The sequence below is a fragment of the Urocampus carinirostris genome, chromosome 19 (genome assembly GCF_059441175.1).
Source record: "Urocampus carinirostris isolate Australia breed hairy pipefish chromosome 19, RoL_Ucar_1.0, whole genome shotgun sequence".
In the NCBI taxonomy this organism is placed as follows: Eukaryota; Metazoa; Chordata; class Actinopteri; order Syngnathiformes; family Syngnathidae; genus Urocampus; species Urocampus carinirostris.
The window spans coordinates 13,062,292-13,075,200 of NC_142367.1; the positions used below are offsets into that span (position 1 = coordinate 13,062,292).

General features: G+C 37.8%; 1 protein-coding gene across 2 annotated transcripts in view; it reads right to left on the minus strand.

Moving 5' to 3' along the window:
• baiap2l1a (BAR/IMD domain containing adaptor protein 2 like 1a) overlaps positions 1–12,909 on the minus strand; it is a 47,801-nt gene that overhangs the window by 16,181 nt on the left and 18,711 nt on the right. For both annotated transcript variants that reach the window (XM_088323234.1, XM_088323233.1), the window contains exons 4-6: positions 8,035–8,096; positions 5,234–5,305; positions 4,425–4,559 (exon numbers count right to left, since the gene is read on the minus strand). In XM_088323234.1, coding sequence (XP_088179360.1) covers positions 4,425–4,559; positions 5,234–5,305; positions 8,035–8,096 — 269 coding nt within the window. The remainder of the gene's footprint in view (positions 1–4,424; positions 4,560–5,233; positions 5,306–8,034; positions 8,097–12,909) is intronic.

Below are 12,909 nucleotides of genomic sequence, written 5' to 3' on the forward strand. Positions count from 1 at the left end.
GTAAACTTCAAAAGCCATAGGACCCTATGAAGAACTGGTGTCAACTGTGGGCGGATGGAAACTTCAGTGGTATGGTCACGTCAAAAGATCACGTGACCAAGATAATTCTCCATTATTCTCCAGGGCACAGTCCAAGGGGGCAGGAGGAGAGGAAGACCAAAAATAACCTAGCTAACAACGTCAAAGAATGGATTGGTGCAAACTTTGCCATGACCCAAAAACAGGCCAGGAACCATCAACAGTGGCCAAATCTGTCCAGAGTTGCATCCTCATAAGTGCCCTGACAACCCATGCGGTTAAGGGATCCGTGAACCGTGGACCATGAGAAAAAAAGGGAATTTTAGCCCGCAACAAACAAAAGACAGAAAAAGCTGGATAAACCTGAGCAGCTGAAACGGGCCAATAGCTGTAGTTGGTCAGAGCAGGTATCATTGGCTAACTTTAGCAGCTAGCGAAAGAAGCTACTAAAATGCATGACCGGCTAGGGAAGGACAAAGCAAGACTTATTTACAAACAGCACCGAACAATAACAGCTAGACAAGCAGCAAGTCATAGCCAACAGCCAATTATCTAACATGAAAGGCTAGAGAAGGAAACAGTCGAAGAAAAAGCAGATGATGACTAAACAAAAAAACTTGCCAACATTAGGTTACAATAACAACGGTGGAAGGCGAGTGACACTGAAACGCAATGCAAGCTTTATTTACACAGAACAGCTAACAATAGCAGCCAGCGGCAAGCCATAGCCTGCAGCCAATTGGCTGACATGAGAGGCTAAAGAAGGTAACAGTGGAAAAAAATTGCCAGATGCCTGAATCAGGGGATTCTGTGACCATCAGATGGAAAGTTTACTTTGGAAGGCGATCGACAGTGAAGGACAAAACAGAAGCGGCTAACGATAACAATAGCTGGCAGTGGTGAGGCATAGCCTGCAGCCAAGCAGCTAATATAACTAGAGAAAGAAACAGTAGTAAAAAAGTGGAAGATGACTAAGCAACAAAACTTGCCAACATTCGGTTACAAGAACAACGGTGGAAGGCGGGTGACACTGAAAGGCGATACAAGCTTTATTTACACAGGAGCAGCTAACAATAACAATAGCGAGAAGTGGTGAGGCATAGCCTGCAGCCAAGTGGCTAATATAACTAGAGAAGGAAACAGTGGGGAAAAAAGTGGAAGATGCTTTAATCACAAGACTTCTCCGTGCGGTAATTGGCCGTTAAGTGCCAAAAGCACCACCAGGTCAAGCTACTTGATGGTCATTCGTGCTTCTGTAGTCTTAAGATGGCCGCCAAACATGTGCGCTTTTTCCAATTATGTAATATAATTACAAATTCTAAACCCAAAAAATAGTGTTTATGAGATAGTACACAGTTTTTGGTTATTATTTAAAAATAGTGTGCTTTATTTGAATAAATAAAGTATTTAGATACCATTTGGGGTTGCTATTTAAGACACACCTAGCCTTTATTGGCAAATAATGAAATCATCAGTGCTAGTAATGTGAATCCCTTTTCCTGCAAACATTCTGATTGGACGCTTTATCAACTCTGCTGTTTCAGGAATGCTGTGACATCATTGCGATTTGGACTTCAGGTTCTTATCTTTGGGAGGGGGCGAATACTGATCTTTTTTTTTCCCCCTTCGACTTTCGACATTCACGCAATAAACGTTTAAATAGGGCACGTCCTTGCCCTGGAGGGGAATGCGAAGGCGGCCACGCCTTTGCTTGATTTTTACATATGAAGGCAATTCAAATTGAAATGAAACGTTAGAATAGTCACAATAATCCTGCCGGGAAATCTAACATGTAATAGAAAAATAAAATTATGAAACAAAATAAATTCAAATTAAAAAATAACCAACAGATGAAGATAAAAACAACAAAAACAACAATTGAAGTTAAAATGTCCCACTGGTGACATGTAAAAATATAATAAAATAAAAATTAGAAAAACAAATCCAATAAAACTAAATGGGAATTACAGATAAAAGATGATAACTGCAAAAACAAAACAAAAATTAAACAAATATTGAAATAATATAGAAATGTCGTGCTTGCTAACCTGAAATGTGAATGAAATAATGAAATGAAATAATAATAAGACAAAACTGAAATAAATTAAAAGCAATAAATCACAAAAACAATAACCAAAATATTAAATAACAATGAGTATAAAAAATATAAAACCATCCTGCTTCCCAATCTGACAAGTGAAATAAATTATAGAATAATCTAATAAAAATAAAATAAATTATATTTTTAAAAACAACAATAAATAATGATAAAACAACAATTAAAATAAATATATCCTCCTCCTACAGACAACTAAAAATGTAATGAAATAACAATCAAAAATTGAGGTAAAACTACAATTATAAATTAAATTATTAAACCACAAAAAAATACAATTAAAAAATTAAACGGACATTAAAATTATTACAAAATGATTACAACCTGACATGCAAAATAAATAAAAATAAAAATAATAATAAAATAAAGGTAAAAAAAAATTACATAAACAATAATAACAACAATTTAAAAATGTTAAATAATATTTTTTAAAAAATTATTTCAATAACCATTGACCATAACAATTAAAATGCAAATGTTATCCTGCTGGCCAACTACACAAAAATAAAATAAAAATATATTATCATAACCATAATAATTAAAAAATATCTTACTAAAAAATGTAACAATTATAAAATAAAATAAAAATCTGGTTAACATGCAATTCAAATAAGTGAATCGAAGCAAATATGGGGAAAAAACATGCACACATTTCTCGATCCCCTTTTCTCTGCTTTCTTATTCTCACCCTGCACCCTCTTCTCATATGGCCTCCCCAGGTAGTCATGGCAACAATAAAAACAGTCTCATCCTTTTATGTCCGGTCAAACGCTGAATTCAGTGCCCTCGGCTTTCTTATTTTCCACGAAATTTTCAATCTGGCGGACCCGGCGCGGCCAAGCAATTTCACAGAGCCCTTCGGCTGCGTGATTAGAAAGCCAGGGGCCACACCGCCGTCTCCATATAAACCGAGAATCCTCTCGGGAGGAAGGGAGGTTCGCCTATTCGTGCTTAGGGTATCGAACGCCCAAACCAGAAACCCTCCACGAAGCTTCGTTCCCAAACAACAAAACTTGACTTTTCTCACCCCATCCGTTTAGAAATCCCCTACAGACAGTCAGACAGGAATTGTATGGCAGCGACCGCAAATAAACACACCTCAAAGGGATATGACTCAGACTCATTAACTCCTCGAATGAGACTCAAAGACACGATCAAAGTAGACCCGGTCGGGTAGGACAGATGCCACTGATAGGCAAAGGAAAAACAATTTGAAAATATACAGTAGACACCCGGGATACGGCGACCCCACCTTAAGGCGTTTCCACTATGTGGAAGAAGACATTTTTTCAGATACTCTTTTTGACACTACGGCAGGCATATGTCAAACTCTGTTTGGCTCAGGGGCCAGATCCAGACTTTCTGTTTCCAGGTGGGCCGGAACAATAAAGGGAGATGGACTTCATGCGTGTGCTCGCAGTTCTTTTTTATTCTAGGTTGAAAACTGTGAAACTAAGAAAAGGACTGTTTCAAATACAGTCAAAATGCCATCCCAAACCCCCAAAATGATGAAAGAGGAAGAGTTTGGGGGCAAAGGGGAGGGGGGGTGGATGGATTTCATGCGTGTGCATGCGGTTTTCTTTTGTTCTAGGTTGGAATGGTGAAAGTAAGAAATGGACTGTTTCAAATAGAGACCACATGCTAACCTAAAGCACCCAAATTATAAAAAAGGAAGAGTTTGGGGGATTGGGGGGAGGAGATGGATTTCATGCGTGTGCTTGCGGTTTTCTTTTGTTCTAGAATGAAGATGGTGAAAGTAAGAAAAGGACTGTTTCAAATACAGCTGAAATGCAAAGCCAAACCCACAAAATGTTCCAAAAAGAAGAGCTTTTTCAAGCACGTCTAAGAATTTCCCATAAAAGGAGCATGACAGGGGCTGCAATTATGATCTCAACCAAAAGATGGCGTCAGCAAGAAGAATATTTTGTTCAAGACATCATCTTTAAACATGCAGTTTTACAACCAACCAACTTGCCACAAACATCACAAACATAAACAAACGCAAGCTGGAGCTATGATTAAAAAAAATCCCCAATAGTGAATTGGTGAATAAATCAGTCAATTTTTCCTGGAACACTTTGCACCACTGCAAGGGTGGGTAGAACAATAACTTGTTTTGCAGTGGTAAATGGTGAAGGAAGTTTATTGGCCATGGGTCCCAACGCTTGCAGTGATGGAAACGCGAGAAGAAAAATCATGATAACCATGGAAAAGAAGCTCATGATTATATTATCAAGAAATGCGATCAAGGCGCAATCCCTCTAAAGATTGGCGATTTTGCAGTTCTCACCTCGTTTTCCTTGATCTCGTACTTGGACAGGTTCTTGCCTTGGCTTTTCCTCCTCAGCTTCTTCAAGTCTGTTTGTGAGCGGTCCAGGCAGTCCTGCTTGGATTTGTGTTCGGACTGGTAGCGCTTGAATGTTGCCTGAGTGCGAGGAGCAACTTGGGTTAAGTGATGCTCAGGTTTAAAAAAAATGAGGATAAATGCAGCAACTATTTACATTTTTTTTCTAGATATCAGTACAGACCCTCCCCTACTTACGACCATTCAACTTTCCGTAAAACAGTAGATACCAAACTTTTTTCCGGGATGTCGAAAAATATCCGGACATTGCTCTAAGCTAGATTTTGTATTGTGTGCACCTTTTTCCAAGTACAGGACATTACTTTAGTGCTTTTTTCTGCTACCGGTGTGTGGTGGCGCTGTGAAGGGCCACCCAGCATCCACGCCAAAGAAGAAATCCACTTCCTCTTCCTAGTTTGTGTGTAAACATTCTATACTGTATCTCCAGCGCGCTAAGAACTTTGACATTTTTATTGTTGAATATCTCGTCCATCCATTCAATATGGTTGGTGTAAAGTGTAAAGAAGAGGCGAGCCGTTTCTTTTAAAACGAAAGTGGTATATGAAGGCTTGATGCGGTTGAGAAAATGGTTGGATCAGTGTTTTTCCGGCCAGTTTCTATCAAGGAGGAGGTAGTTGCCTAACGCTTGAAGCTCGTCTTAAAAAAGTAAAGTTAAACTTAACTTTATAGGACATATTTTTACATATACACACACACACACATATTATACATATATGACAAAAGTAGTCACTTACATTCATATACTTTACATCCATTTCCGTCTTCTTTTCTAGTTCAACAAGAACTTCTCGGTGAAATCTCTTAAACTGCAAAGGTGGAGAAGAAAAACAAACCACAAAAATGATTACACTGCAAAAATAAGAATTAGAAACATTTATTTTTTCTTTTTTTTCTAAATAAGTCCATTAATACCTAGAACACCCATTACAAAATAATACTTAAATTGATCTGGTATGGAAGATGGCAGATCATTTTGCTTATTTCAAATCTCATTTCAATATTTATTTTGAAGATTCTTTGCAGTGAAAAATATATGTTATATATAAGTTGATTAAAACATCACTATTATTATCAATTGCACATTTTAAAATATTTCTTTTTAGGTTTTAATATTTTGAAGTATTTTCAATATGTTTTGCAACGATTAATTATAATAAAAAAATCATTGAATGTAATTGTAGAAAAAAATATCAGATAATATTGGACGATTTCAATATTACTTTTTTGTTTTGATATTTAATTGAATCAATATTTAATAATATATTTTATAATATATTTTTGATTAATTATAACTTCAAAAATATCTGCTTCTGCTTAATTCTATATTTTCCCACATTCTGAGTATTATTATCTTAGTGATAACAGAAAAAAAAACCTTTAAATCAGCAAACACATTAAGCAGTGGAATCAGAATTTGCTTAGCAGCGTGAAGCTCATTGTCATTCTTACCAAGAACACACAACAGATCTGGACTCACGTGGCGTTATTATGATTAAAGGAGGCGATAATGGATTTTAAAGAGCTACCTGGTTAAAGATTTCCAAGTGTTCTCGTTCTGCAGACTCATTAGCGTCGCAGCAGGATAGTCACACAAGGAGAAAAACATGTTTGCTACTTGGTCTGTAGCATTTTAACAGTGTCACAAAGTCTTTAGTTCAAATTAGAGTAAGATTGATTAAGAATAGAAATACTTAAAGTGACAGTGTATAATGATCCATGGAGGATCAATCCTGCCATTCTTGGTTAATTATTCAAAGTATTAAAAGTAGCTTAAAATGGAGCTGGTGCGCGTTCATTCAAAGAAGACACTGGGAAACCCGGAGCAGCTGAAAAGAGCAAATAGCTGGAGTTGTTCAGAGATGGTTTAGCGTTTAGTGGGAGTAGCTACAAAAATGGGTGGTAAAGGTTCCAAGAATAAAACGGAATTTACACGGATCAGCTAATATTAATAGCAGCTAGCTGTGAACCAGAGCCTGCAGCCAAGTGGCTAACATAAGAGGCTAGAGAAGGAAACGGTGGAAAAGAGCGGAATATGAAAAATCACAGGACTTGACGACCATCACATTCAGTGCCAAGTTGTTTTAATGTCTTCAGAAGCATTGTCCCTGATTGCCAAAATGTAAAAATATGTTGTACATGTTATTTTTCTTTTGAAATAAATTAGTCTCATCAAATTGGCTTTGAAACGATCACAAGTAGCGCAAAATAATGTATTATGTCCCCATTTTAAGCACTTCATTTGATGTATTTGTTGCATTTTTTTAAATTTATTTTTCATGTCTGCTGTCTGATTTTTGTTGTAGTTGAGGTTTTTCTTTTGTCGTATTAATGTAGTTTTATGTTTATAGTATTTTTGTAGTACCTCTGCAGTAGTACTTTGGTAGTACTTCCATAGTAGTATTTTCAAGTATTTCCATAGTAGATCTTTTGCTGTATATCTGTAGTTTTATTTTTGTAATACTTTTATAGTATTTCTGCTGTATATTTTGTAGTATATACACGTATTAGTATCGTTGTTGTATTTTTCTAGTGTTTTTTGTTGCATTTTTGTAGTAGTAATTCTGTAGTATTTCTTATGTATTTTTGTAGTATATCCACACAATTATTTTTGTAGTATTTTAGTGGTAGTAATTCTGTAGTACCAGTTGTATTTTTCTGGTACATCCAAAGTAGTATTTTTGTAGTATTTCTGTTGTATTTTTGTAGTATATCCGTAGTAGTACTTTTGGTGTGCTATCCATCCATCTATCCATTTTCTGCGCCCTTATCCTCAGTAGGGTGGCGGGTGTGTTGGAGCCCATCCCAGATGACTGAGAGAAGTGGGCAACCCAACACCCTTAACTGAATTAACCTGACACTAGCAAGGGGAAAACATGTAAACTCCGCACAGGGAGGCTACAGTAGCTGTGATTGAACCCTGGACCTCCGCACCGAGGTGCTGGGCGTTAACCACCCAGCCGCCGAGCTGCCTTTTTTGTAGCATTATTGTTTTTTATGGGTAGTATTTTTATCGTATTTTCACAGTAGAATTTTTGTAGTATTTCTGTAGAATTACTTTTGAAATATTTCTTACGTAGTATTTTAGAAGTATTTCATTTGATCTTTGTAATATTTCCATAGTAGCATTTTTGTTTTTGTTTTAGTATTTTTGTAATATTACTGTTGTATTATGTAGTATTTCTGGGGTGATGTATTGTATTTTGTATTATAGAATAGCATTTGTTTGGTACTTTTAACATTTTAGATTGAAAGCAAAATAGTATAATCAGGTCCCTGTTTTCAAGCATTAAATTTGTTATTTGGCACCCAAAAAACTTTATTTACTATTTTATTTCTTATTGCCCAATTTCGTTGTCACAATATGTTAACCCATTTTGTAACAATGACAATAAAGGTATATTCTATTCTATATTCTATTCTATTTGACCAGTTTTGTTTGGAAGGCCGAATTCAAAAGCCTGCCGCGGCCGCATATGGCCCCTGGGCTTAGTTTTCCCACCCTTGCATGAGAGTAATACCTCTTTTGTTTACTTACATTTTGGTCCAGCTCAAAATGGATCTTTTTGTGAAAATCTGCAATCTCCATCAGAGCCATACCTAGAAAACAATAATTCCGAAATGTGATGATTTTGCAACACCCTTATCATGGCATACGCTGTTGCACCACCTAGCGTACCCAACAATGACTAATCTTGCTTTGGTGTTTGAACAGCTGTCAATCTCCCATCAAAACAATCTGTGTGTACATTTCTGGCACCGGGCGATACACAACTGTTTCTATTCACGGCTACGCATGGACACAGACAATGGCAGTGATCAGTCCACCACAATGGGGTGAAATCGAGACTCTAGGTTCACTAGAGGACGCTGATCTAGAGCTAACTTTTGCACAACAGTTGTTATTTTTCCAAAGGAGTAGTTTGACGGGTCCTTAAAAAGTTTATTATCAAATATTTTCTCTATTAAGTATGTGTTAACAATGCCCAACTGAGTTCAAAGAGCCTTTATATGTTTTTTTTCCCATTGCATCTATCTGCTTTTATCCTAATTTTACCCTGTTAGGCTGGGGAGTGGGGGTGGAGCGTAGTTCACACACGTGCTAGTCGTTTCCTTGAGTTGTAGAATGAAAATGGTGAAAGTAAGAAAAGGACTGTTTCAAATACAGCCCAAATACCAACTCAACTCCCAAAAAAGATGGAAAAAATAGTTCATTCAAAAGAATCTCACATACTTGCACGTGCAACAAAAAAAGCTTGACAGAGGCTACAATAATGGTTTTAGCCAGAAGATGGCGTCAGTAGAATATTTTGAAGTTACGGACGACACCTTGAAGGACAACCCTGAAAAGTGTGTTGTTTTATATGAAAATGGATCAACAAAAGAACTCATATATCAAAGAAATATCTGAAATAGAACAGCTCTAACAAGCTTTTGGTAACATAAATGAATAAATAGATAAACACATAAATGTAAATGGGACCCATAAAGATTGTGTTGCTTCATTTAATACTGTACAGTATATGAAATAGCACTACCCTAAAGGATTGCATTGTCACATAAGACATTTATTTATTTATTTATTTATTTATTTAAGACTGGACAACCGTAAAAAATGTCCTGTTTCATAAATATAAATGAAAAAAATAAAGAAACAAATAACTAGTCCTATAATCTATGTTGTTTTATACAAAAAAATCAAAAGAATTTGGCTGAACTAAAAAGTGTGTTGCTACATATTATAAATGAACACAATAGGACAACTCTAAAAATGTTCCCGTATCATTAAAAAAATAATTTACCAAGATTATTGTGATTTTCTAGCAAATCAGATTTGTCATGATATTTTAGTGGTTGAGTGAGCCCATTTTAATCGTACTTTTAATAATTACAACCTGGTAATAACATAGTAACAAAATAGTAATAATTTTTCCTTGCCCTCATGTAGGTTTTAGATCAGGGGGATGGTGCAACAATAGTCCGTAGTTTGCAATAATCTGTGGTCTGTGCAGCCTTTTTGAGACTACTTGTGATTAAGGGCGTCACAAATAAACATGACTTGACATTCCTATAAAATGTTTTGTGTTGTATAAATGATAGACAAAGGAATGCAAATTGTCTCTATTTAGATTCCACCTATACTATATACTTTTGAACCTACATATTTTTATATGCATACTTTAATAATTTCATTTTTCTCTTTTTAACTTAAGAAAGTCGAAAGAAAACTCAGGACTCTTTGCTCTGGCTGCTATTTGTTATTTGTACTGGATCGTGCCTCGTGTTTCCGTCGTGCTGTGGTTAGCACATTCACCTAACACACAAAAGGTTCTTGGTTCGAGACCGGGTGGTAACATATGTTGGCCTGGAGAGGGATGGGCGCCATCAGGCTGTACTTGCCCAAGACACGCCGCAGGAAATGGTGCCCCTACACCCTAGTGCTTAAGGGATCCAACCAACTAACCATTGTGCCTTATATATTGCATGTTTGCAGGCAGGGATGAGGAATTAATTTCATCTGTGCTGTAAGTTGAGTGTACATTATAGAATATTTGAAAATAAAGTTGAAGTTGAAATTAAAAAAAAAAAGACAATCCCATAAATAGTTTTTTATGTGAAAATGAAATGAAATGATCTGCATTTATATAGCGCTTTTCAAGTCAATGACTTCCCAAAGCGCTTTACAATGTGCTCCACATTTCCCAATAGCGGCCTTGCAGCCATGTAAGGCGCTAACCTGCTTATTGGGGGTGTTAGGGGTTCAGTGTCTTACCCAAGGACACTTCGACATGTAACACGGACGAGCCGGGATTCGAACTGGGATCGCTTGATCCCAAGACGAGCGCTCTACCTCCTGAGCTACTACTCCAGTTTTTCCTACATCTACAAATGGTCATGGAGTAAATACACAACATGCCAATGTACTAAATAATTTAAACATTATTAAGCTTTTTATCATTACATAACAAGCAAAAAAAATTAATTTTAGATTTGGTAAGTTTTTCAGTTGTCATTTTACCTGTTGTCATTATTTATTTTCCACAGTGGTAACCTAAAAAGATCGGATATGATGAATTTATTTACAATAAATTACTTTAGGGCAGCACGGTGGAGCAGTGGTTAGCGCGTGTGCGGCACAGTTCTGAGGTCATGAGATCGAACCTCCTGTGTAGAGTTTGCATGTTCTCCTCGTGCTTGGGTGAGTTTCCTCCGGGCATTCCGGTTTCCTCCCACATTCCAAAAACATGCATTTCAGGTGAATTGGCCGGTCCAAATTGTCCCTAGGTGTGAATGAGCGAGCGAATTGTCTGTCCCTGTGTGCCCTGCGACTAGCTGGCAACCAGTTCAGGGTGTCCCCCGCCCACTGCCCGATGATTGCTGGGATGGGCTCCAGCACCCCCGCGACCCTACTGAGGATAAGCGGTGCAGATAATTGATGGATGGACCTTAAATAAAGTGCAGGAATTAAGGATATGTACCTGTGCCTTTAATTGGTCGCGCAAGCAAAGGATGAGATGTCTTCGGCACAAAGTTTTTTTTTGACAAATATATGAAAACCACAAATGATGCAATGCGTATTGTATAATGTCTCATCTCATCTCATCTCATTCGCTGCACCGCGGGGGTGTTGGAGCCCATCCCAGCAATCATCAGGCAGTGGACAGGGGACACCCTGAACTGGTTGCCAGCCAATCGCAGGGCACACAGGGACAGACAACTCGCTCGCTCATTCACACCTAGGGACAATTTGGACCGGCCAATTCACCTGAAATGCATGTCTTTGGAAAGTGGGAGGAAACCGGAGTGCCAGGCAAGCATGGGGAGAACATACAAACTCCGCACAGTAAGTCTGGTAGCTGGATTTGAACCCACACAGGAGGTTCCCAAGACCTTAGAACTGTGCCGCACATGCGCCAACCACTGCGCCGCCGTGCTGCCTTATTGTATAATGTGATACTCAAAATTTCAAACAAGGTAGTTTTTCCACAGCAATTTAGGATGTAGTTTCAGTATATCACAAACGCCGCAGCCCGACATTGCTGAGGTCCGAAAAACAACAGAAACTAGATGATGAAGGTTCTGTATCTAAGTCAGATTAAGAGGCTTCCCCAGTACTGGTAATAATGGAAACCAGTGCTGTCTGTTTCATGTGGGTGAGCAAACCCCTACCCCCAAAAACGGCTTAGAAAAGGATGGCCGCTGCTAGGCAGTACTTGCCCAAGACACACCATAGGAAGTGGTGCCCCCACAACCCTGGCAGTTAAGGGATCCATGAGTAACTTGTAAGTGTTGCCTCTTAAAGACCCAAAATAGTATTTCTCCGGAACAAGTTTGTTGGACAGGCAGTCGGTAACAGAATTCTCAAAGAAAATCATGTAAACATGAAAAGGCGTGCATGATCTCGTGTTTGACCCAACACTGCCCACTCCCTAACACTTGTGCAAGACGCTAAAGAAACAAATCCAATATTACAGAGCTCCCGTCTAAAACGTGGTGTCCAGCTACAACAACATTGCCCACTGAAGGTCACCAGAAAGTGCTAGTAAATGCTGCCTTTGTATTTTTCTCACCGGGAACAAGCAATGAGGGGGCTTGTGACCTATTTGCACCGTGCCGAAAAGGCAGAGGTGCACCTGCCAGTTTTAATAAAGTGTTAAAACTTTACTTGAAAATAATGGGTGTTTGACACTCTAACCTTTTGATGGGATTAAATATTCAATTGCACAAATGCTGTCAAAACGGCTTTCGCTCTTGAATTTGCGCACGATTTTTTAATCGAAGGGAGTAATATTGAACAAAGATCGGAGTTTATGGTACCATAGTGCAGGGATGTCGAACTCAGTTTGGTTCTGGGCCCAGATCCAGACTTTCTGTTCTCAGGTGGGCTGGATCAGTAAAATAGTTTCAACTACAAATTTTTAGCTTCTGTTTTCAGTAGTATGCTTTATTGATCAAGTTCCATTAGCAACCTGCCTTATACTGGACTGTCTCAGAAAATTAGAATATTGTGATAAAGTTCTTTATTTTCTGTAATGCAATTAAAAAAACAAAAATGTCATACATTCTGGATTCATTACACATCAACTGAACTATTTCAAGCCTTTTATTATTTGAATATTGCTGATTTTGGCTTACAGCTGAAAAAAACTCAAAAATCCTATCTCAAAATATTAGAATACTTCCTCAGACCAAGTAAAAAAAATAATTTTATAACAGCAAAACTAAATCAAACATTTGAAAATGTCCATTGATGCACTCAGTACTTGGTTGGGAATCCTTTTGCACGGATTACTGCATCAATCCGGCGTGGCATGGAGGCAATCAGCCTGTGGCATTGCTGAGGTGTTATTGATGCCCAGGATGCTTCGATAGCGGCCTTCAGCTCATTTGCATTTGTAGGTCTGGTGTCTTT